A 22,953-nucleotide genomic window follows, 5' to 3' on the forward strand; every position below is an offset into this window, starting at 1 on the left:
GTAAGTTCCCTTTGAGAGACTACAATGAGACTCTTATCGAATGCTCTTGAGTGGAGAACAGCCGAAGGTGAACTTGATTCAACAGGCTACGTAATTGCCTAGCGAATGGGTGCCTTAAGGGTCTTTATTAATCTTTAGGCGGAAGGAAGAGTTAAACTTAGAAATGAAACTTAAAAAATTAATATTTAAACCTAATCTTGAAAACAAAGAATTTATTACACATAAATAAGCAATATGTTAAACTAGAAAACGTTCTTAAAAATCATTATATATAATATATAATATTAGAGGTACAATTATTATTAACAAATATAACTTCAATTTAGTAGCAAAATTAAGAATTATCACCGTAATCGCGATCGCCAACATTGATTCTATCGGGAGCAGACGTAACGTTGAAACCTAAGATACGAGAATCGACCTTTAACATTTTTGATTTCTTGCTTTTCTTATTCTTCCCCTGAAATAACGTTTTCGTCACAATTACATTGGGTTTAATTGAATGTCATACCTTGACTTCTTGAAATTCAGTACTGTTGTGCATCGAGGGAGTTATGGCAGGCGCGGGTGAACACATGTCGTCTTTGTGAGCGTTTTTGGGCTTGAACGAGCGTCTCTTTTCCAGGAAATTATTAGTGAATTGTTGGGTGGCGTTGTTCTCGCCCAGGTACATTCTGCAATATTCTCTTACCTCGAAGGCAGACTCGATGTCCCGTAAAAAGGTGACGAAAGTCGGAACTGTACATTAAAAATAAATGCGCAAAGCAGGTAAAAAGAAACCACTACTCACCATCAACGTTGGTATCGATACTCGACAAAGCTTTGAAACACCAGTTGGTAAACTCATCATCGACGTTGTTGTTATGATTCTTTTTACTGGCTGTGGCTTCTTCCTTCTTCGCCTTGGGTTTTTGCTGTTGAGACTGCTGTTGTTTGGGAGGCTGCATTTTATAGCATTAATAATGATTGTTTGATTTAAAAATATTCTATGTAAACCTGTTTGGAAGCGCTATTGATCGTCGACATCGAATTGCTCTTCGCAACATTGGACGGTTTGATAGGTTGCGGCTTTGGGGCAGGTTCGTCCCAAAATCCACCTGTAGTGGTCGCTGAGGAAGACCATTGCGAAGAGGCGCTCGCCCAACTGAGACTTTGACCGCTCCAAATCGTATTGGTTTGCTGAATTGGCGCGGCCTCTCGTGACTCTTTTTCCTTCTTCAATCGGGCTTCCGCGGCTTCCTAATATACCCAGGGTCATACACATTATAAGAATTTAAAAACATTACCTTTGCTAATCTCTCCTGCTCCTCAGCCTGAATCTCTGCTAATGATTTCACTTTTCTAGGTTCCATAGCTTTCGCCCAACCCAATTGGATCCCACCAGGTTTTTCCACTGATTGTTGCTGTTGCAGTTGTAATTCTCTTTCCTGAAACGTTTTTTACAGCGATTTTAAAGACTCACGAGTTGTGAAACATACCTGAGCTCTTTGAGCTTGTAAAGCTGCCTCTTGTGCCTTTCTTTCCTTTTCGGCTTTCTGGATCTCAGTCAGGCTCATGCCGAAAGTGGAATTGGCCTGTGACCATGGAGCAGCTTTAGCTAATGACAATTGTTCCAGTCGCCTTTCTTCTGCTCTCTGTCTCTCCTCTCGTTCTCGTTGCTCCTTCTCACGTTGGATCCTTTCATCTTCGATTTTTTTTCGGTCTTCGTCTGAACGTTTCTTGGCTTCTTCTTCTAATTTTCTTTGCTCTTTATGTTGCATTAAACCACTATAATTTGTCTGTATTTGTATGAAAATTATTACCTTTCAATTTCCTCTTTTCCTCGAGTTCCCGCAATCGTTTCTCTTCCGCTTCTTTCTTGGCTTTCTCTAGTTCCTTCTTTATCCGCTCCTCCTCCTTTTTCTTTCTGTCAATTTCAGCTTTTCGTTCCGCTTCTAGTTTCTTTTGTTCCAGTTTTCGTTTCTCCTCTGCTTCCTACGTATTGACATTATTCAGAAATTTAATGTATTGTTAAGATGGCCAGATTATTAATTTGAGATTTCACGGGGAAAGACCCCCGCCCTAATACGAAGTGTCAAACCTCTAGGCCTTCAAACAATGAAAATAGTTTAACCTAACCTGAACTAATTAAATTAATATTAACTTAAGTATAACAATAATCTAAGCTATTACGCCAGTCAATCTCAAATTCTACCTTCTTTTGTTGTTCCTCTTCGGCTTTCTTTTTCTTCTTCAGTTCCTTTTCATCGTCTTTCTGTTTATTCTCCTTCGTCTTCTCAGGCTTCTTTGCCTTCACCTCTACCAAAACTGGTTCCTCAGGTTCACGTGACAATTCAAGTGGTTTACTTGTTTTTTGATGCTTAGCAGAAAAATTATTGTTCACAATAGACATTTAAAGGATTTATCTCGACTCACTGCTGGACTAGAAGATGGTGGTGGCTGTTGCACATCCCACATGGACAATGGGACTTCCGGCTGAATTTGATTAGGCCATTGTTGTGGTGGAGCGACAGGGGGGGCCGTCCCGAACTGATTGTGTTGCCAAAATGACTCCACCTAGATTTATTTAAGTCCCTACATTGTTAAACCCAATGCAGAGCGAAAATGGAATGGGCAAAGTACCAAGTTTTGCTGCTGTTGCTTCTCCTGGAGCTGTTTCAATAGTTTGGCGATGGGATCGTTTTCTCTGTTTACACTGGGATCCATCCCTTGTGGAGTTGGTACTGTGAGGCCTAATGCGTCACTTAACCCACTCTGTAGTGGGTGGCCCGCGCCTAGAAAACAACCTCAAAATAACACAAAACGAACCTTTGTTTTTGAAATATTTCCAATCTTGAATAGTGAAGCATGTGTTTCAGTGGAATTTTATTTCAAATAAAACTCGTGTTTGTCAATCCAAAACATTCTATACCTCTTAAAATTTTATTCGTTTCTCGAAGCTTTTACTAACCAATTCCCGCTCCGGCAATACCAGGCAAACCCCCAGCAAGATTGTCTGGCGGCAAGGGACCGGGCATTCCTGTAGGAAGGGCATTAGGCATCGTACCTGGTAGTCTGTTTTGCATGGATAAAAAATGCGGCATGTGCAAATGGGGGTCTGTCGCTGCAGCCGCAAGATTCGGCGGTTGCTTGTCTATAAGTCCTGAAGGAGGGAGTTTATTCGCCTTGAAGAAAAATAAATAAATTCTCCCACACTACGAGAGAGGAAAGGACGCACTTGCTGCATTTGACTTATCATGTGCATTAAAGGATTTACTGGAGGATGTTGCTGCACGTATTGGAGATCTTGAGGAACTTGCTAAAATCAACAAAGGAATGGTCCAAGTTTCATCAATAGCCTGATGATATGTATTACCTGCTGTTGTAGTATCAGTCTTTGGGCGGCAATTTCCTGCTGTTGGACCGCGATGGCACTCCACGGGTCGGCCAGAACGCGTGCCTGTGCCTGTTTAAATGCTTGCATCTGTGGCACAAACGGGTACTGACGGTCTGGTTCCGACATCTTGGATATGTCATTTTTCAATACTGGGAAACGCATACTGCAAAAATACAAATATTTACGTTAAAACTTCAAGCATTCATAACAATGACAAAATGGTGACCTGGTTTGGAATGGATTTGAGTTACACATGGCCATAAGTTCACCAAGCAAGAAGAACCGCTCATCGCACTGTCTCCGCACTTTCAAATCCTGGCCGAAGTACCCTGCTTTGAACCACTCAGACATTTCCATGTTGGTAAATGGGCCTTGCATTTGCCCCTAAAACAAACAACCTGTTTTTCATACAGTAACAAAATAAGCGTTAAGAAATTCTTCACAAACGTCGCTAAAATTGCGCTTTAGTTGAACAATAAATACCTGAGGATCTTGGTAAAACCATTTATCCTGCCCTGGAACTGAGAGATTTGGAGGAGGCGCCAAATTGGGCATTTCAAATGCCGGTTGCACCTGAGTATTTTGCTTCGGAGGATCCTCGTCTACAACCAATTTGGAAATGAAAGCTTCTTGAAGTTTCTCAAAGTCATTGTCCTCAGCTCTATTTGAAAATAAAGTATTTATTCAGCAAGACGTATTAAAATATATTTTTACTTGTCTTGGATTTTGGGTTCTTGAACGTCAGAACTTTTCAATGGTCCTTCAGATTTGGCCCTATCCCTATTACTAATAGAATCCTTGGGCTTATCACCCGCTTCAGGAACTGATAATTTTCTCTCTCTACTAGATGGAATATCCCTTGAGGCATATTCTTGATTATCAGGAGGGATTTTATCCTGAACAAAAAAAAAACAAATAAAACTACCTTGATTATATGGATTATTCAAATGCATTACCTCCCGAATTGAGTCATAATCAATGTCTTTAGTTAAAGACATTGTTGACTTTGAAGTAAGTAATGGAGGGTGTGTTTTATGCGAAATATGCTGCTGGGAGGTGGATTTGTGTAAACCATCTTTTTTCTGCCCGCTAGACTTGCCACCATCAGACTTAAAATCAAAGTTGAAATCATGTTAAAAGTATATAGAGTAGGAAATTTACCTGGTGCTCATCATCTGAGCCATGAAAAGCTCCCCGATCGTCAAAAGACCCACCACTTTCCACTGGATTCTCAGTAGCCCATTCTGGCAGATGATCTTCACTCTCCCATGATCTCCTAGAATTTGGACCTCGAGTGCCATCAGCCCAACGCCCGCCTCTTTCTGGCGGACCAGTCCTCTCTTCCTCACCGTCTCCTCTCCAACTTGACTGGCGACCTAATAAAAGCATAATAACCTTGTCCTCATCCAAGTTTTGACTACATACCCCATTTTTCATGCATGCCCCTGCCTAAGGAAGACATTCTCCACCCGTCCCCTTCCTCAGAATCCCTACCCCGTCGCCAATTATCCATTGAAGATGGTCGCGAACTATACTCCTTTCGAGGGCTCCAATCAGAGGTCTCTCCATTTCCCCAAGCACCCTCATAATTCGGTCTTCCATAAGTTTGATAACCTCCTCTTCCACGACTGCCTCTTCCTCCACGATCAAGAGAGGTACCTCTACCACGCGGAGCGCCACTCAGGCTTAAAGGGCGACCTTGCCACCCTCCAACTCTCTATACACAAACCAGCAAGAAGGTTTAATACACATATATTATTAGACAAAGTTTTAGCTTGTAAGAAAGAAGCTTTCCAAGATAAGGTGGAATACTTGCCTCTTCTTCAGTTGTTGGTAAAAGGGCCAAGGGTAGAAGTGTAGTGTCTGAGTACAAAGTTTTAAAATTCGCAAGACTGGCGGGGGGTTTTATGTTCCGGTCAAACAAAGCTAACATTTCCTCTCTCCCATATCTAAGTAAAAGGATTTAATAGTAGACTTAGGCTTTTTTATCTTTACAATAATTAATTTATTCTATTCAGATTGTCACAAGGCAAGAAGTACATAGGATGTGTGGATTGTGTGGGTTATTTGGGTCTTGAAGAAAGGTATTTTTTCAGAATAGTGGACAAAAATTTAATTTATTTACGAAAAACTTGGATTTTCAAAAACCACACAATCTTCTTTAATTCAATAGAAATAACTAATAGCCTTCATCAATATTTTATTGCTCATATTAACATGCATAAACACAAGTATTTGCTATAAATGAACCATAAATGATATGCTTCACAAGGTAACGTCACAACAAAAGTCTAGCAGTCTTAGTTAAATAGTCCTGTGCAGCGTTCAATGTGAAATCAAACCGGCAATGCAGAGCTGCAGTTTGTTCGAGTCTTTGTAACCAAGATCCTGCTTGCCCTCAGTCTTGTCACCATCAAACTTAGGCATACCACTGACTAATGCGGCAGTAATATTTGGGGCACACTTTTCCTTGGCTACTTCAGGCTTCTGCTGTCTTATTAACATTAACATGTTTAGCAACTGAGGATTTTGATGCGTGAGTATTGTCATTATATCTGTGTTCATGTCCATGACCGGGGTCGGAATAGGATTGTAATCCATTTATCTTTCCATTAATTTTCCCAAAGTATAACTACGTTTTGCTATGATTTAGCATTTCACTTAACCTCACAAACATATAGTTAGTTTTCGCTTAAAATTTCGGTTCTGCTTCTGAAAAATTGTGGGGTGATTCGGTCAAGATGAAGCGGACTTTTCACAAAGATTAAAAGGGAAATAATTTATTGATCAAAACCTTGAACTTTCAAAAACATGATCTAACTCCCAACTGGTCGCTTTGATTTTAATTCGGGTTAACTTCCAGTCATCCGTCAACTTCCACCACTGTCATTGCCCGGTCACGAAGATCAAGGGCGTACGAAAATGCATAGGCAGCCGATAAAACTACAGGAAATTAAATTAAAAAAAACGCTACATTTGAAAACTTCCGGATCACTAAACCAGGGGCGTATAAATGTCGTAGGCAGCCGATAAAACGGTAAAATAAAATATACCCTACGTAGGAAAATTATCAGAAATCATACTCAAACTCAAACATTAGAATAAAATCTGCTTGACTTCATTGTTTTTTCTGTCCAACTGAAGCTACATAGGTTTTATGACTCCAAAAATAACAAATAAACTTCTCTATTCCTGTTATGCAGACAAAATCAGCGCACTAGGCGGATAGAAAAACCAAGATGAATTAACAAGTGGCAATTAACAGGTGTGCAATACGTAACAATTTCAAAAACCTCAAGAGCAAGGTAGCATTTTTTCAATCTCTTAGAACAAAAGCGATACTAACTTTTTAAAGATGGAAATGTTAATAGTTAAATGAGTCTAAGAAAGAGAATCCTAATCAGAAATTCAAAATGTTTCTAAGGTCACTTCAAACAGCACTGACTTGTGCAGAATTCAAGTTTAATAATTCCTATACTGTGAGGGGCATGTGCAAGATGAATGTTTTGGTGTTTGCTTACCGGTAGTCAGCCAACTGACACCGTTGTCCACCTCCGCCAGCTCCTCCTCCAGCATTGCCCTCCGAAGAGAGGTTACGAATCCAGTCAGGACCAAAATTCATTGAATCAGTCATACTAAAACAAGTACAAACTATCAAAAACTATTTAAAAAACCTCCATGGGTTAAGATTTGGTTACACTTCAGAAGATGTTTGAGCCTGGCACAAATTGTGGCACAATCTAAAAATGGAATAGACTATTTATAGTAGTTGGGATGACTAAAACTATGGAACTATTAAGACTAGGAAGTAGTTTGATCTAAAATGGGGTGTAATATGTGAGTTTTTGGGTTGTCATATGTGAGACCTGACCATGAAAAGGCAATGTGAGCATCAAGGCCCCAGGCCAACATAGGTGGCAATTTTACTCAGAGCACATACTGGTAAATAAGGGAAATCTCCCAAACGACTGTTTATTTGAGTGTACTTTCTTTCCTGCATTTGGGATTGGGGTTCCTCGAGGATTAATTCAAAATTACCTGCAAATAATACCGTTTTTTAACTTCGAAAATGCGATCAACATTAAATGGCTGCAGCCAAATTGTAGGTTATCGCGCATGTGTCATGTTGTCAAAAAACTTAACAAGCAAAAAAACTCTGTATTGTCCCGACAGATTTAATTTAGGCAAAAATAGTACACTCAGTGCTGGGTGAATGTTATAATCCCTTTTTCAAATCTTTTTAGTTATTTTCTCCTGGTAATATAACTAAAAAAAATTAACAGAATTTAAATGAATTTTATTAAGAAACATGACGAATCGAGGTAAGTCAGAAAAGTGGGCATTACCATTTATGAGAGCAAAATCGGACGTTGTTGTATTCTAGTGAACATAAAGTATCGATTGGTAATAGTGATTTATGACATTCATTAGTTCCATTTCTTGTCATGCTGTCAAATTAATTATTCATTTTTATCTGTAAATTATCTAGCCTCATTTTGCTGTGATAATTCTAGGATTTCCGTTTCTTTTATCAGCTGCTCTATTCTAGAAAGAATAGAAGATATTAATACATAGGTGTTCTACTGCCCTGCTTATTCTGTCCATTTTCTTTCTACCCCCTTGAAATATCTAGTGAATACTAGAACCTGAAAGTTGAGGCACATTTGGCCCCTCTTGCATGCGCCAGCTTCAAATTCCTATCCAACTTAATATGGCTGAAGTGGTGGATATTTCTCCTAAAAAAAATGGGGCACTTTTAAAAGAAATACTGAAGGAGGGTACTGGAGACTCTCTCGTCCCTGAAGGATCCAGAGTCCAAGTCCACTACACTGGCACTCTTTTGAATGGAGAAAAGTTTGATTCCAGTCGAGATCGAAATACTCCATTCGAGTTTGAATTGGGGAAAGGTAGGTCTCAATCCTTTGAACTTCCTCCTTTTAAACATTTTAAATAATTATCCTCAAAGAAAAACTTATAATTTTTCTTAGATTATGTTCAATTATTTATCACTTACAAAGTTAAGGAGTGCATTTGTGTCTGGGTTTACATGCACTTAGTAGATTAGTCAAATGGATGAGTAATTTAGTATGTGACTTGTTTAAGTACTACCACTTTCATTAAGTTCATTGCAGGACCTTGTTCATGTAAGTTACTACATGTTTACTAAATAGACTCACCAATTTTCTGAACTAAATTATTTAACTCCACTTGACTGACTTAACTAAACTTTGTATTATCAAAGTTTTTATTGATATATTCAAAAACCTTAAATGAGGGTCATATTCTTATCTTGGAAAAATTGTTTCTTAAAGCCAAGTAAAAAGAATGCACTTTTATCAAACTTTTTTATTATTAATTAACTTTTTATCTATCCATACATCTCCTATCTCATTATATTTTATCTAAGTTTGCTTTTACAGGAAGTGTCATTAAAGGATGGGACATTGGTGTAGCTTCAATGAAAAAAGGAGAACAAGCAATTTTAACTTGTGCCCCTGAATATGCTTATGGTGCTAATGGCAATTTACCACTCATTCCACCTGACTCAACATTGAAATTTGATGTAATATGATTACATAAAAGTAGCAACTAAATTACTCATTTACTGTTTACTTAAAGGTGGAAGTTATTGATTGGAAGGCAGAAGATCTGACCACAAGTAAAGATGGAGGTATACAAAGAATTGAAGTTTTAAACCGAGGTGAAGGCTATATCTCACCAGTTGAAGGCAGCCATGTGGATGGTCTGTTTATTAAAATGTAGTCATCATTGAATAATACCTAATAAGTTTTTGCCATTTTTAGTTAATATTATTGGAAAATATGAGGGTCAAATTTTTGAAGACAGAAAAGTTGCCTTTGACCTCGGTGAAGGATCTGAAGTTAATGTTATTGAAGGAGTTGAAAAAGCTTTGGAGAAGTTTAAGAAAGGTGAATCTTCAAAGCTTATTATTAGCTCTACATATGCCTTTGGCAATGCTGGATCTCAGCAGTACAACATTCCTCCAAATGCCACTGTTGAATATGTGGTCACCTTGAACAATTTTGAGAAGACTAAACTCACCTGGGAGATGGATTCTGAGGAAAAACTAGAGCAATGCAAAATCTTTAAGGAAAAGGGTACTAACTATTTCAAAAATGCCAAGTATCAATTGGCCATCAAGTTTTACAAGAAAATTGAAGAATTCCTAAAGCAAGAAACAGGTGAGTTGTTTATTTTTACTTATTAAGTATTAACTGTAATACATTTTTTCAGAATTACATAGTGAAACTGTGGACCAAAATGCTTCCCTTCTCTTAGCTTCATACTTAAATACTGCTTTGTGTTACTTGAAAACTAAGGACAACTTTGAAGCGAAAGCAGCTGCCACCAAAGCTTTGGAATTGGATCCCCGTAACGAGAAGGCTCTGTTTAGAAGAGGTCAAGCGTTTTTAGGCCTTGGAGAGGCTGAGTTGGCCGTAAAAGATTTTAAAGAATGTCTAATAATCGACCCCAAAAATACGGCGGCTCAGACGCAACTGACCCATTGCAACACATTATTGAAACAGCAACTACAAGAGGAGAAAAAAATATACGCGAATATGTTCGATAAATTCGCCAAAATGGATACCCAGGTGAATTGAAATTAACTAGCTTAATATATGTAAAAAACTGGATTTACAGGGTTTAGTTCGTTTTTTTCTTTAAGAAGGTTCGTACCATTCCCATTATCAATGCACAATAAATTTTTTATGTGAATAGGGTGTTTTTCTTTTTATGTCTTCAAAGAGGGAAGAAAATGAGAAGCAACGGGAGCCGAACGTGATGAGTTGCGTGGGCGAATGGGGCAAAGAAGACAGGGAGCGGGAGCCGAGCGAATTCGAGAAGGAAAATCCCAACATTTTGCTGCTCAATAGCAGTGGGGAGTTTAAAGATATGTAGACTTATCAAAGGTACATGCCCTATATTAAATTCGGATAACTGGGGTAACGTATCATTTTAATCCAAAAGCGTATGAATATTCCCCAATCATCAATGAGATAAACGTAGTCATGTTGTCGTACTGGAAAAGAACGGAGGTCGTTTCTTAGTAATTTACAGGAAATCATGGTACTAAGCGATATCATGTTTTTATTTCAATGTATCTATGGTTATTATTCTCTTGATAAAGTTGTCAGGAGAGTTAGATGGATATTAGCTTAGCATCATATTGGCTAAGTTTATCCGAAAGTATTTTCGAGGTTTGAACAAAAAATAAAACAACTTTTTTTTCCTAATAATATATAGATTTATTTCAAATAACTCTCGACTTCTAAAAACTCTAAGACTAAACAGCTGTGAAGGGATCTTCATCATAAGTTAAAGCGCTCTCGACACGCCATTATTAAACGTTTGATATAAGAATACTTTATTCAACATTACAACCTGTTCACAATTATTATGTATGTGCATTTCATCGATTGCAATGCAAAACATTCTCATTAGTTAACCGCAAGGCAATAAGTTTCATTAAAGTGCAAAACAGCTCCAAAAAATCAAATGCACTTACTAACAACAACTGTGACGAATCGGTGCCCTGGACTATAACACATATAATAAAAACATACTTCTTTGGCCAAAACATATACGAACAAGCGATTTGTAAATGCTAGTAAATATGCGATGAGCTTTATGTACAACACAAACTAATAATTGGGTTATTGTGGTCTTTAATTGTGGCCACTCATAAAACGAAAAATCAGTCGAAAACAAGTCTACAAAATAGACAAAATAATGTAAATAATACTCTAGCGAAATCTAATAATGATTGAATTTATAGTGTGAATAGATAGTACACTTGGTTAAAAATGCTTCGTACAAGAAAAATATATAAACATATAAATATATATCGCTCTATTTCTTTTTACTGGTGGGATTTCTCTGTGGTGTTGACGGTCGCCCGGAGTTTACTCCCTGGTATTGGTATTTTGCTTTCTTTTCCGACGGTTTCAAGATCTGCATAACGTCAGAATCCTCAAGTGCACATTGTAAAGTAACTTTAGCAACCTTACCTGGAAAGAGCACATAAGTGTCTCATCAACGCTCATCATCCCTCCGGCATTATCGAACTCTCCGCAATAATTCGGGGCTGAGAAGAGGGTGACCAATTGTCGCTTGGCGAAGAATTCATACCCATCTTCGACCACTTGATGTGCGCGACAAATCAAATCCAAATCGTGCCTGTTCAGGAATTTACTGACGACATCAGCCCCAAAGGTAAAAGAAACACCGCGGTCGTTTTCGCCCCAACCCTGCACGTCCTTGTCTGGATCAGACCAAAGCAAATCGCACAAAAGTCCTGAGAATTTGGAAATTGAAACTATCACTCCAACTGAAGACAAAACAACTCACCAGTATCAGGAACATCGGTGGGTCTCATAATGCGTCTGATCTGCTCCATGCCCTGCAAATCCGGACTAAGGCCCCCGTGGCAACAGAAGATTTTCTCGTCGATGATTGCAGCGATCGGCAGACAGTTGAAACAATCAGTAAAAGTCTTCCAGAGTTTGATGTTAAACCTCCTTTTACATTCGTCATAGAAACCATATATCCTGTTGATGGAGGCGCATTCATGATTGCCCCGCAGCAAAAAGAAGTTTTCCGGGTATTTTATTTTGTATGCGAGCAGGAGGCAGATGGTCTCCAGAGATTGCTTTCCTCGATCGACGTAGTCTCCTAGAAATAAGTAGTTGGCTTCGGGAGGGAAACCGCCGTATTCGAATAGTCGTAATAAGTCTGTGTATTGTCCATGAATGTCGCCTGGAAAAAAATGCGTTTTTGAGGGAATTAGGTTGGAATGTGATGTGAATCATCCTATATAACATATACTACTGTAAGATAAGCTTTTATCACACCTGAAACTGCCTGTCTGTATTAATCATTTGATTTATTTACAGATATACTTGACAAACATCCTGAGGTAGTTACTTGTGTTGGAAATGGTTTTTAAAAATATGAATCTAACACTGGAATTCTTTTTTGCACAAATCCTGTGAAGTTTTTAAAGCATTCCAGCAGATGACTAATAAAATTAAGAAGCATACAAAGGCGAGAATATTGCTCTGGGGTTATACCAGAAGCAGCAATATAGAACTCAAATAGAGGAAACTACCTTGTCTTTTTTAACTAGATTCCTTGAGTAATAGTTTATGAACATAAATAACCTGCTGGAGAAGCCTGTCTTCGCTAGCTTGCATATCAGAATTCCATAATATCACCAAACATTTTATACAACCAGTATGAATAATATCTAGCTGCTGTTTGTTTAGGAATGCATTAAACAGATATCCAAGGAAAAAATGCAAAGAAGAAATTAGAATTTCATAAAACAATAAGCGAGTTATGATGGATGCATCCATAATCCTATTATTAAAAAATTGTAATATGTTTGATAAGATAAAATCTTTTATTGACTGGACAATAATCTGTATCAGTGATTGATTCATGGAATTATTAATAGTTATGATTATCAGAGGTTATCCCCTTGACAATTTAATAAACTTACCACATATCTTTAAGGGGGCCTCAAGTTCCAGTAGAATTGGTTGTTGCAGGAAAATTTCCCTAGATTTCAAACAGAGACCTCGTACTTCGGCTTCGGTCATGTGAACAGGCTTTCCAGGACGGCATCCTCGGACTAGAATTAATATTGTTAAAACCGAGTTAAGGATCGTTAATCTTTAATTATAATTATGCTCATTAGCTGTTTGTGTTGGAAAATGAAGTCATTCAGAGCAATAAAATTAGAGATGTAAGTAAGGCACATTCTACTTAACAAGTATGTAATGGGCTGAAAAGAATACATATTGGTAATTTTCAAACGGAAACATATACCTGGGTATGTGTTATGATGCAAGTGCAGAGAAACGAGAGTTAATATGACGGAAGAAAATCTATTACAAACTAGATTTAAGTTTTAATCATGTGGGCAAGATTATTAAGAGTGTATTAATGTTAATTAAATAGTTTGTTGGCGAGAATAAGTCTGAGTTTCCCAAGTCTCCAATTATAGTATTACTTTAACACCCAAGTATACAACAACCCCTTTCTGACGTACACAGAATATAATTTTGAATTGAAATATCAAGTTTATTACATCGGTATCACTTCTTACCCTCAAGGGGGTGTAAAAATAGTCCTGAAACCCCATTTTTTCCTGTTTTCTGAGTCTCCTTCTAAGACCTTGATGAGCTGTTATATGACCACAGGATCACACAAAAAGTGCGATTTTGCGTAATTTTCATTAAAGTTCCATACAATTTTGGAGCTGTATGCTGCACGAAAGTACTGAATTAAGAATAACTATTGAATTACTGTATAAGCTCATAAATTCGTCTAAATTTGAATGTTTCAATCGATTTGACAGGTGCAGGAAATGTGCGATTATTTCCCTTTAACTTGAGTTTTTGGGCCCTGCGACTTAGAAAAATCTAGAGTGTATTATTAAAGCATAAGGAGTTGCTATAAATTAGTTATAAATACCTTCTAATAGGCGTTGAATTAAGCTATCAACATTTAGCTCGGGCTCTGCCATTTTCCCTTCTTCAACACAACAAATTGAAGTTCTATCTTACCGCTACCAATCTAAGAAAATGACATATAGAACATGACATTGACGTTTCGATTAGGGACTTTTAGTGGGGGTTTCTAGTAACTTTCATGATGCTAGGACACATGACCTGTGTCCACCATTTTACTGAATAAATTCAAGAAACTTTAACGCAATGTATCGAAATGCTGATTTTATACGTTTATTTGCTAATAAAGGTTCACGTCCTGTAAAATATACGTGTTTATTACTCAGTTGAAATAGCTTCTGAAATAGTTAAGATTTTTCGTCTAATAATGTTGAAACTTGTTGGAAATTCAGCTACAATATGAAGCAATAGTTATGTATGAGTGAAGACAAATTTATATTGCTATTTTATAGTTATGAATTAACGCCTATTTCAGTATTAATTGTTATTAAAATGAGATTATTAGTCATTGTTAGCCTGAAAATGGCGACTTGAGAGCGCCATCTAATGGAACTAGATAAGAATTGTATTCAACAGAATTCACCCGCGAATTTTAAAATAGCGCTCGTCTTGGCTAAATCATTGAAGTTAGATCAAGTTAATTTATGTTAACGCAGTTATACCATATTATACTCCTTATTTTTCTACAATATAAAGTAGGTTGTTTTAGGAATTATATTTCCATTACCTAGTGGGGGAAACCGCGGAGAAAAATAGGAAAATGTCAATAGAATAACTTTCGATGCAATTTCCATAAAATAGAATATTCAACAATGGCTTTAGTCGTTTATTCGTAATAGAATTGGTGACCGAAAGAGAAGTTTAACCTCGAGCTAGCAATTTCATTTATTTTAATGAGGAAAATATGGAAAATTGCCGCGAGAAAAACGGAAAAGTAATTCTAAATAATGAACCAAATCTTGCCTGTTTTATTGTTACGTTGATTGGTTTCGAACAATTGCTTTAGTTTATATGGGTATTTTATTAGGCACAATCATACCACATATGGTGCTATAAAAACATATAGAAAAACTTGTTTTTGTATGAATTTATTTTACTTTAAGTCCTGTGATTTAGGCATTCGTACTGCAACAATAAATATAAAATAACATGCACCTCCTAACATTATCACTTTGTACAAGATAAATACACAAATCAGCAGGAGAAACTGACGGTTCGGTTTGATGCTATTCTAGGCCCTGCTTCTTTTTACAGAGTTAATTGAGCGTCGTTGAAGTATTTACACCGCTAATGAAATGTGGATGATGATTAGAGCGTTCCGCCAACTCTCCACTAGGAAGGGAGTAATGGCGATATGACATGTATTCGGGGGCTGCCGCTGGCTGTTCTGGCTGTTTAAGGCAACGCCTCTGCTTCCTCACCTGTAAAAATCATACTCAAAATCATCTCAATTTTTCGATTAAAAGTACCTTTAAATAGCCGAGAATTGAGACCAAGAGTACAAAGACAACAAATCCCAAGCAGCAGCCTATTATTAGACCCAGTCGTCTAGTGAGAATTGACGGTACCCCCAATGAATGGTCTTGAAGTACGCTTAAGTCCGGAGCACCCAAAGTTATCACCTACAAGACAGAAACTATAAATAGAACGGAGGAAATTCGGCTGATTTTTAACACACTTCTGTGCATTTACTTGTGGACGAATCAACCAACAGAGGCAGCATTTCTTCTTGGAAAGACTCGAAGTCATCCTGACTTACGTAAGTGGTATTCCCGACTGGATGATTCTTTAGTCTGGATATCGTTTTGAGTTCATAAGTCACCCAATTACCCAGAGCAGAAACACATATTCGATATCGAATTCCTGGGTAAAGATTGGTTAGTTTGAGGGAGCGGGCAGATTCACTTAAAACTTTTCCTTTTATCTGGAACGTTTAATATTTTCGTTAAAAATACAAAGGGGAAAAATAAACAAAAATCACATAATGAATAATAAACAATGGCTACATTTGGTGACGTCATAACGCCGCGCATTCGTAGACGTAGACGTCACAATGACAAAATGGTCGACAAATGAGGAAAAGCCGTGTAGACCGGTGATGGAAACCCAAAAAATTGCGTTTTAAGATTATTTAGCCGCGTTTTAAGTGCGAAATTATGTATTTTCGGCAGCTAAGTTATCGAAATATCGCTAAAGTGTCTCTCGCTTAGATGTGCGTTAGTCAGAAAAAGTACTTTAAAGTTGATCCCACTGCCGACGCTTCCTGGAGGACACCGCTGTTACGCATGAATCCCATTTTAATCCCATATGAAGCCCCCAAGGACGTGAGTATAAAAAACAAGTGTTAAAATCCTTCAAATATCTGGTTATTATTCCCACTTTTCCCTCAAAAATATCAGTTCTCCTATAAGGTTTAATCCCACCCTTATATTCGTCTTTTTGCGGCCCAGTGCCAACAGTCTCACTCTTTAATTAAATTGTCGGTACGTTCTCGATTTCGCCTCGCTCCCGGCGACGTCTTCCTCGTTCTTCGTCTTCAGAAGCCAATCCACGGGGCTCCTGCCTGCTCCTCGCCTTTTCCCTCTCGCCGCAACGCCTTACAACATTTCACTGAATCGAAGTCCAGGAAATCGTCGCAGTCGCTTTAGGTCTGTTTTCGTTGCTGTTCGACGATCAGTTTAAAACTCGCAGTGATCTGTTGAGGACATGTGTGTTGTTACCCAATGGGGGCTTCCACTTGATTACTGCTGAAACTGTTGGAATCGCTACTGCGAACGAAAACAGGCCCAAAGTGGCTGCACTCAATGCAACAATTCAAGACAAACGATTGCAGCGAGGGTGAAAATGGGAGGACCAAACAGGAGCCCCATGGATTGGCTCCTGAAGACGATTCACCCTATAACGTGTAATACCAGGTCGGATAATTAAAACGCATTTAAAAGCCTCCATCACTCGAATGGCCAATTATTTCCTACCTCTTCTGAAGCCTCAGTCGAGTAATAAGCAACTTGGTACCCTTGTAATCCTGACCGGTTTCTTCCCTGCCACGATACCACAACCGAAAATGGCTGTATATCCTGTATGCCCAGTTTAATAACCATGGGTTGGTCGCATAATTGCTTGGGCTCCAGATCTACGAAAATCCGCCCTTTAAGATCGTCGGGGTATTCGCAGAGCAATTGCTTATTATTTTCCAGTCGTTTAAAGTGATCCTTCATCCATTGCCATAATTCCTCCGAATTGCAACTGCAGATTATCGGGTTATCTGGAAGGATGAAATCAGTGGAAAATTACTTTGTAATTAGTGAAATGGGACTTCACCATGAACGCTAATAATTTGGAGCTTGGGCTCTACAGGTTTGAGGGCCTCCAGTGGTATCTGCTCCAGACGGTTACCACTGATATCTAGGAGCTGCAATTTTCGCAACGTTCTGAAAGTCTCGGGGAGGATATTAAAAATCCCGTTTCCATTCAAATGCAGGTCAGTTAAGCCTTTGAGGTGGGCAAATACATTTTTTTTCAATCTACAACAACATCAAACAGGCCCTCGGGCATTAATCCCTAGAAATGTACGATCCCTCACTTAGTCAAGCGGTTGAATGCAACATCCAATATTTGCAACGATTTCATATTAGCCGGAAACTCGTCCAAATCCTTCAGCCGATTTCGAGATATATTGAGGATTTGCAGGCTGTTCAGGCCGTATATGCGTTCCTGGGGTATGATTTCGATGTGATTGATGGCCAGATCCAGGGAAATCAAGCGATTGAGAGAGCTGAAGGCTCCCGGTGATATTTTCAGGATTTTGTTGCAGCTCAGGTGCGCGTGGAGCAACGACGGAAACAACTCGAATTCCTTGCTCGTCACCACGATCAATCCGCTGTGTTGCAAGAAAAGCTGCGGAACAACAAAAATCAAAAACGTTCGTAGATAAATTACTCACCTCTTCGAGAGAAGGATAACTGCGAACAGGCCCATTGTCATGCATGTTAACTATGGGATTCCTTGAAATATTCAGCCACTTGAGTCCCGGTAGAGTCATTTGTGACAAAGCGGCATTCGGCACGTGCTGAAATCGATTTCCGGAAAGATCCACCCGTCTGAGAAGGCGAGAGTTCTGGAAAAAATTAGCTGGCAAAGCTGAGAGCTTGTTAGTATTCAAATTGACCGAAATTAATTCGCGCAAGTTGGCCGAGCTGAATCCCGTCAGTCCTGATATGGAGTTGTCGCTCAAATCCAGATACTTTAAGTTGGGCATTCCGTTGAGATGATACATTTCTAAAGTCACGAAGTTGTTGTTGGATAAGTCCAGACTTTCCATGGTTGAAATGTTGGCGAGCGCCATGTACGGGATTTGAATGAAGTTATTTGAATTCAAGTTGACTTCCTTTAAAATGCTCAGTTGAGCGAATATCCCCGGATACAATCCGCTCAGAAAATTTGAGCTAAGGTCTATTTTCATCAGGCTTTTGTTCTTCATAAAAACCGCCACTGGCAAAGTCTTTATCGAGCAGTTTTTTAAGGAAATCATTTGCAGAGAGGGCAAGCCATTAAGGGTTTTTTCATCGATACCGTTCAAGTTGCCGCAGGACACATTTAACATCCTCAATCCCGGTATATTGAGCTGACTAAGGAGCGCTGAAGAGACGTCGTTATTGGCCAGATTTAACTCGTTAAGACTGCTCAAGCCTGCGAGAGCATTAGGTTCGATCTTGTAAATGGAGCAATTGGCCAAGTTAAGTGTCCTAATTGGTAATCCCTTTGAGAAGGTGGAATCTTGCAGAACCCTCAAAGCGTTAAACGACAAATCCAGTTTCCTCAACATTCTTAAGCCGGCGAATGATCCGTTCTCGATCACCTCTATGAGATTGAAGGCCAAGTTCAGCTCTTCCACTTCACGTAACTCCGCGAAAGTTTCAACCGTTATTTGCCTCAGGAAGTTAGTGTGTAGGTCCAGGTACTTTAAAGTTTTTAGAGCCTCAAACGCCCCGGTTTCTATAGCAGACACGCTGTTATTATTCAGATAGAGCTTTTGAGTGGAATTTAAATCTCTGAACAGAGGACGTTCTATTCGTCGCATCCGATTATTCCCCAGCCAAACAATTTGCGTCCTGGATTGTCCCCGGAATGCATCGTGGTGTAATGAACTCACAATGTTGTAATCTAATTGTAGAGACACTAGTGCCGTTGGATTGTGCGGGAACACGTCTCCAAGGTCCGCAATAACATTGCCTTGTAAATTTATGTGTTGCAAACTCTGCAACGTACGAAATGCGCCTTCGTCAACCCACGATATCTCGTTGTGTTGCAAGTGCAACTCTAATAAATTCGGCAACGGATCAAACACCCCTCCGCGTATTGCCCGGATCCTGTTATTGTGCAGTCTTATCTCTCTCAGCGAGTTGGTTTTCTCAAAAATGCCCGGCTCTAAGTCATCTAAAGAGTTACCGTCGAGACTTAATGAAGTTAAATTGCCATTGTTAATGAAAACGTCTCGCGGCAAGTGAGAAATAAAATTCGAACCTAAGTGCAATTGTGTTAAATTACCGAGTCCCAGGAAACTTTCCGGGTCTATGTAAGTAATTGCGTTTCCGTGGAGATAAATGACGGAAATATTCGATGACTCGGCGAATGTGTCCACGAGAATCTCTAAAATGTTGTTTTCGGTTAAAAAGACTTCCTTCAAATCCGGCAGAAAAGAAAACAGCCCACTGACATAATGGAGATGGTTGTGGCTTAAATCGATCGACCGAATTTTCTTATTGTGCTTAAAACTCTTCGAGTTCAAATACACGATTCTGTTATGGCTTAAATCTAAACTTTCCAAGTCCCGTAACATTATGAAAGTTTCCTCATGAATTGCTTCGATTCCATTGTAATATAATGACAACGTCCTCACTGCCAGGCATACTTTAAAAGTTTCCCGGTTAATAACTTCGAAATTGTTAAAACCAAGGTCCAGATACACCAGGGAGTTCAAATGCGAGTAGGTATCACCGGTAATTACACTAATTTCGTTGAAAGATAAACGGAGGTCTCGCAGCTGCTCCAGGCGTTTCAGAGCGTTTATGGGAAACTCTCGTAAGTTGTTTTCTGATATGTCCAGTTCTGAGATTGTCTGCTCCAGACCGGCGAAGGAGTAGTCGGTTATCTGGAATAGAGGACGTTAGCTGAATGATTTTATTTCACACAATGCAAGCGAGATGTCTATCAGCGTAAATGCGATATCATTTTTCTTAATGTTCGAGATTTCTTTGCCGCGTTCCCGATGATCACACTGGGTGTTTCGTAATAGCGTGCCAAAAGTTCCGGGGGCGATGAGTTTGGGTAAAAAGGGTCACGTGAACACGGGTCTGCTTGCGCTTCCTGCCTGAAATACTGGGTGATAAAGAAATCAAATTTTCTCCTAATAAGTCCTTCGTGGCATTAAATATTTTTACGAGAACTGGGGAGCGTGAAACGGGTGCAGAGACACATCTTTTAAGAAAACGAAATTTTTAATTTCGCCAGTGGCGTCCCCATTGATCTGACCCTGAACATTTGAAACGAAAAACCACCATTGGTTTAAAAAGTTTTTTTCGAAGCTCCACACTTCTGTCAACAAAAAGATCCCTCGAACAGTTTTCATAACGATGATCGTTCTTACGAAAAAAAATTCTAATCAATACCATGTGTAACTACAAGGCTAAATTAGGCGCATTTCATCACGTATAAAAGAACAATTAAATAAGGTGTTCGAAGTGCCCTCCAGCTGCAAGAATGCACGCCTCGCCCCTTTTTCGCATATTATCGCGCATTCTTTGAAAAATCCCTGGTGCATTTTTTATTGTGTTAAATAAATGAACTGTGCAATTTCTCAGTTGCCGATTGCCGCGTTTTATTTTCTTCCACGGAAACGTCATGCAAAATATTCAATAGACCTTCTTCGCAGAAATGCGGAAAAATATTTTTATGAAAAAACAGTGGCGCACCATACTTTTTGTTTAAAATCTTCGAGGTCGCCACAGCGGGCACGCCACTGGCGAAATCAAAAGCGTTGGCTTCCCCTTAAGATATGTGTCTTTACAACTATTTTACGCTCCCCAGTTTCCATAAAAATATTTAACGCCGGAACGAACTTATCAGGAAAAAATCTAAATTTTTTTATCACCCTGTATGCCAGACGCGGAGCGGAAACGGACCGATGTTCATACGAACTTTTTCCCTAAAATTGCCCACAGATTCACCTGTGAATTGTCGACAAACTATTATGAAACACCTTGTATAATACTTCGCGCCCACCAGGCCGTTTAAGCGATTATGCAAATCCCGCAGGGAACACGTAAAAGAGAAACTTTATTAAATCCATCAATTTATCATTTCCAAATTGCGTTACGTTTATTGCGTATAATTGCGATTATATTGGCATCGGACGAGGTAAATAATAATTAAAATTACTAATCTGCAACTACATAATGATATAAAAGCATTAATTAGTTACCGCATACATTTTAATCATGGAAATTGCAGTAACATTGAAAATCCATGAGCCAACTACCCACGATTTAATTGAAATACTTACGTTCTCCAACCGATTTCCCTTAAGGTTTAGTTTCTTCAATCCTAGGCCGTAAAAGGTGTAGTCCGGGACCTTCATAATCTGGTTATGCTCCAGATCCAAGGCGGTAAGCTTATTAAGGCCCTTAAAAGCCTGCTGAGGAATCTCTTTCAAACGAGCGGAGGCCAGACTGAAACTTTCCAGGTAGGGCCTCAACGATCGAAGAGACTCCTCGTGCAGTTCCTCGATATTCGACTGCGATATCTGGATATCACGTATAAGCGCCGATTCCGGGAAGATGTTCTTAGGGAGTTTCGCCTAAAAATACGGGGTGGTTCGCAACGCAATAGACACAAAACCTGTGCGTGTAGAAGACCTCAAAGCAAATCGACTTATTCATGCAAAATTTTTTCTCATGCCTACGGTTGTGCGGAAAGGGCATTCCCTAAGGCAACCATGGCCATACGGATTGTTTTGAGTGTCGTTACTCACACCTGTTCTGTGCCTGCCGAGTCGTGAATCACCCTATATATAGTACGAGCATGCAGTAGACAAATATTAATGGAAGTAAGTGCTTGCCAAAGTTTTGTCGGGCTCGTAAATGGAGAGTGAGAGCACGGGCACTTTGACGGCCTCGATGACCATCTTCAGGGTGTGAGCAGTGGCGGCGGGACACTTGAGATAGATTCCATTTTCGAAATCGTAGCAATGACAAGAGGGGTTGGCGGTTGGGTCGGGGCAGTGTTTGCCGCCCCCCCTAACCGCACCCCACAGTGTCAGCACACTTGTAAGGGCAGCCCAGAGGCGGCTCATGACCGGCACTGATTATCATCGGGCATCTTCTATGACTTTGCCACAGATATGCGGCTTAGAATCATCTGGAACAATAACGAGTAGTCTAGTAGGGCACAGGTACGAATATTATGAAACAGTAATTAATTGTCATGAAAATGGAAGATTCAGATTAAGCACCATTGTTAGTAAAGCATTTAAGCTCCCATTCATTTTACTTAATGTAGTAACTTTGGGTAAATATTGTGTGCTACCTTTCCTATGCAAACAGGGAAAAGCTGCTATGCAGGGTAAAGTTGAATCAAATAAAATATTTGCGAAGCATTAAAGCAGTTTAAGGTTTAAAACGCCGCTCCATTATCGTGATTAGCCCAGTTGAGTGAGAAGTTTGAAGCGATTTCACAGAGTTATTGTAATAATTAAAAATTGCTTCCTTGGAACTTACTAAATTTACGTATAAACAACTAAATTGAAGCTTGAGCGAACCACCTGAGAGTATCGTTTCCTGATCAAGCGGCATCAGGTTTATTAATCCAGTCCATTAACAGCTATTTATCCAGGAATCGTGATCCGTATAGTGTAAATCGCAATTAATTACTGAGACACCGGCAAAGCGTTTCCGAATTCAGGGGGAAATTTCGTATTGATATTTGCAAGCAATACATCATGTTTATTCCGGTTTATCGCTCGCTGCCGCCAACGTTTACTTGCCTTCAAGTGAGAATCGAATTTCCAAGCTTGACAATAATTAA

The 22,953-nt window shown here is 39.1% G+C and overlaps 4 protein-coding genes across 4 annotated transcripts; 1 reads left to right on the forward strand and 3 right to left on the reverse strand.

Moving 5' to 3' along the window:
• Positions 1–178: 178 nt before the first annotated feature.
• Positions 179–7,525, reverse strand: Gyf (GIGYF family protein Gyf). Its single transcript, XM_066401166.1, has 22 exons — positions 7,415–7,525; positions 6,898–7,011; positions 5,189–5,325; positions 4,802–5,089; positions 4,538–4,752; positions 4,333–4,485; positions 4,091–4,272; positions 3,860–4,037; positions 3,603–3,760; positions 3,356–3,539; positions 3,218–3,298; positions 2,951–3,164; positions 2,623–2,774; positions 2,416–2,556; positions 2,195–2,359; positions 1,803–1,974; positions 1,479–1,747; positions 1,287–1,427; positions 997–1,239; positions 791–941; positions 512–738; positions 179–460 (listed from the first exon to the last, which is right to left on the reverse strand). Exons 1-22 carry the CDS (start codon positions 7,492–7,494, stop codon positions 335–337), a joined length of 3,771 nt encoding a protein of 1,256 aa, XP_066257263.1. The 5' UTR covers positions 7,495–7,525; the 3' UTR covers positions 179–334.
• A 538-nt stretch (positions 7,526–8,063) lies between these two features.
• Positions 8,064–11,975, forward strand: LOC136416153 (FK506-binding protein 59-like). Its single transcript, XM_066401197.1, has 7 exons — positions 8,064–8,283; positions 8,797–8,939; positions 8,996–9,119; positions 9,181–9,579; positions 9,632–9,990; positions 10,145–10,409; positions 10,534–11,975. The coding sequence occupies exons 1-6, from the start codon at positions 8,088–8,090 to the stop codon at positions 10,295–10,297; spliced, it is 1,374 nt and encodes a 457-aa protein (XP_066257294.1). The 5' UTR covers positions 8,064–8,087; the 3' UTR covers positions 10,298–10,409; positions 10,534–11,975.
• Positions 11,201–14,005, reverse strand: LOC136416155 (serine/threonine-protein phosphatase PP1-beta catalytic subunit). Its single transcript, XM_066401200.1, has 5 exons — positions 13,877–14,005; positions 12,900–13,031; positions 11,747–12,154; positions 11,407–11,693; positions 11,201–11,350 (listed from the first exon to the last, which is right to left on the reverse strand). Exons 1-5 carry the CDS (start codon positions 13,926–13,928, stop codon positions 11,249–11,251), a joined length of 981 nt encoding a protein of 326 aa, XP_066257297.1. The 5' UTR covers positions 13,929–14,005; the 3' UTR covers positions 11,201–11,248.
• A 939-nt stretch (positions 14,006–14,944) lies between these two features.
• LOC136416124 (protein artichoke-like) lies at positions 14,945–22,287 on the reverse strand. Its single transcript, XM_066401151.1, has 9 exons — positions 21,982–22,287; positions 21,434–21,720; positions 17,816–20,023; positions 17,456–17,769; positions 17,194–17,396; positions 16,848–17,137; positions 15,551–15,796; positions 15,342–15,494; positions 14,945–15,293 (listed from the first exon to the last, which is right to left on the reverse strand). The coding sequence occupies exons 1-9, from the start codon at positions 22,220–22,222 to the stop codon at positions 15,129–15,131; spliced, it is 4,107 nt and encodes a 1,368-aa protein (XP_066257248.1). The 5' UTR covers positions 22,223–22,287; the 3' UTR covers positions 14,945–15,128.
• Between the last annotated feature and the right edge of the window lie 666 nt (positions 22,288–22,953).

This window comes from Euwallacea similis, chromosome 22, assembly GCF_039881205.1.
Source record: "Euwallacea similis isolate ESF13 chromosome 22, ESF131.1, whole genome shotgun sequence".
NCBI lineage: Eukaryota > Metazoa > Arthropoda > Insecta > Coleoptera > Curculionidae > Euwallacea > Euwallacea similis.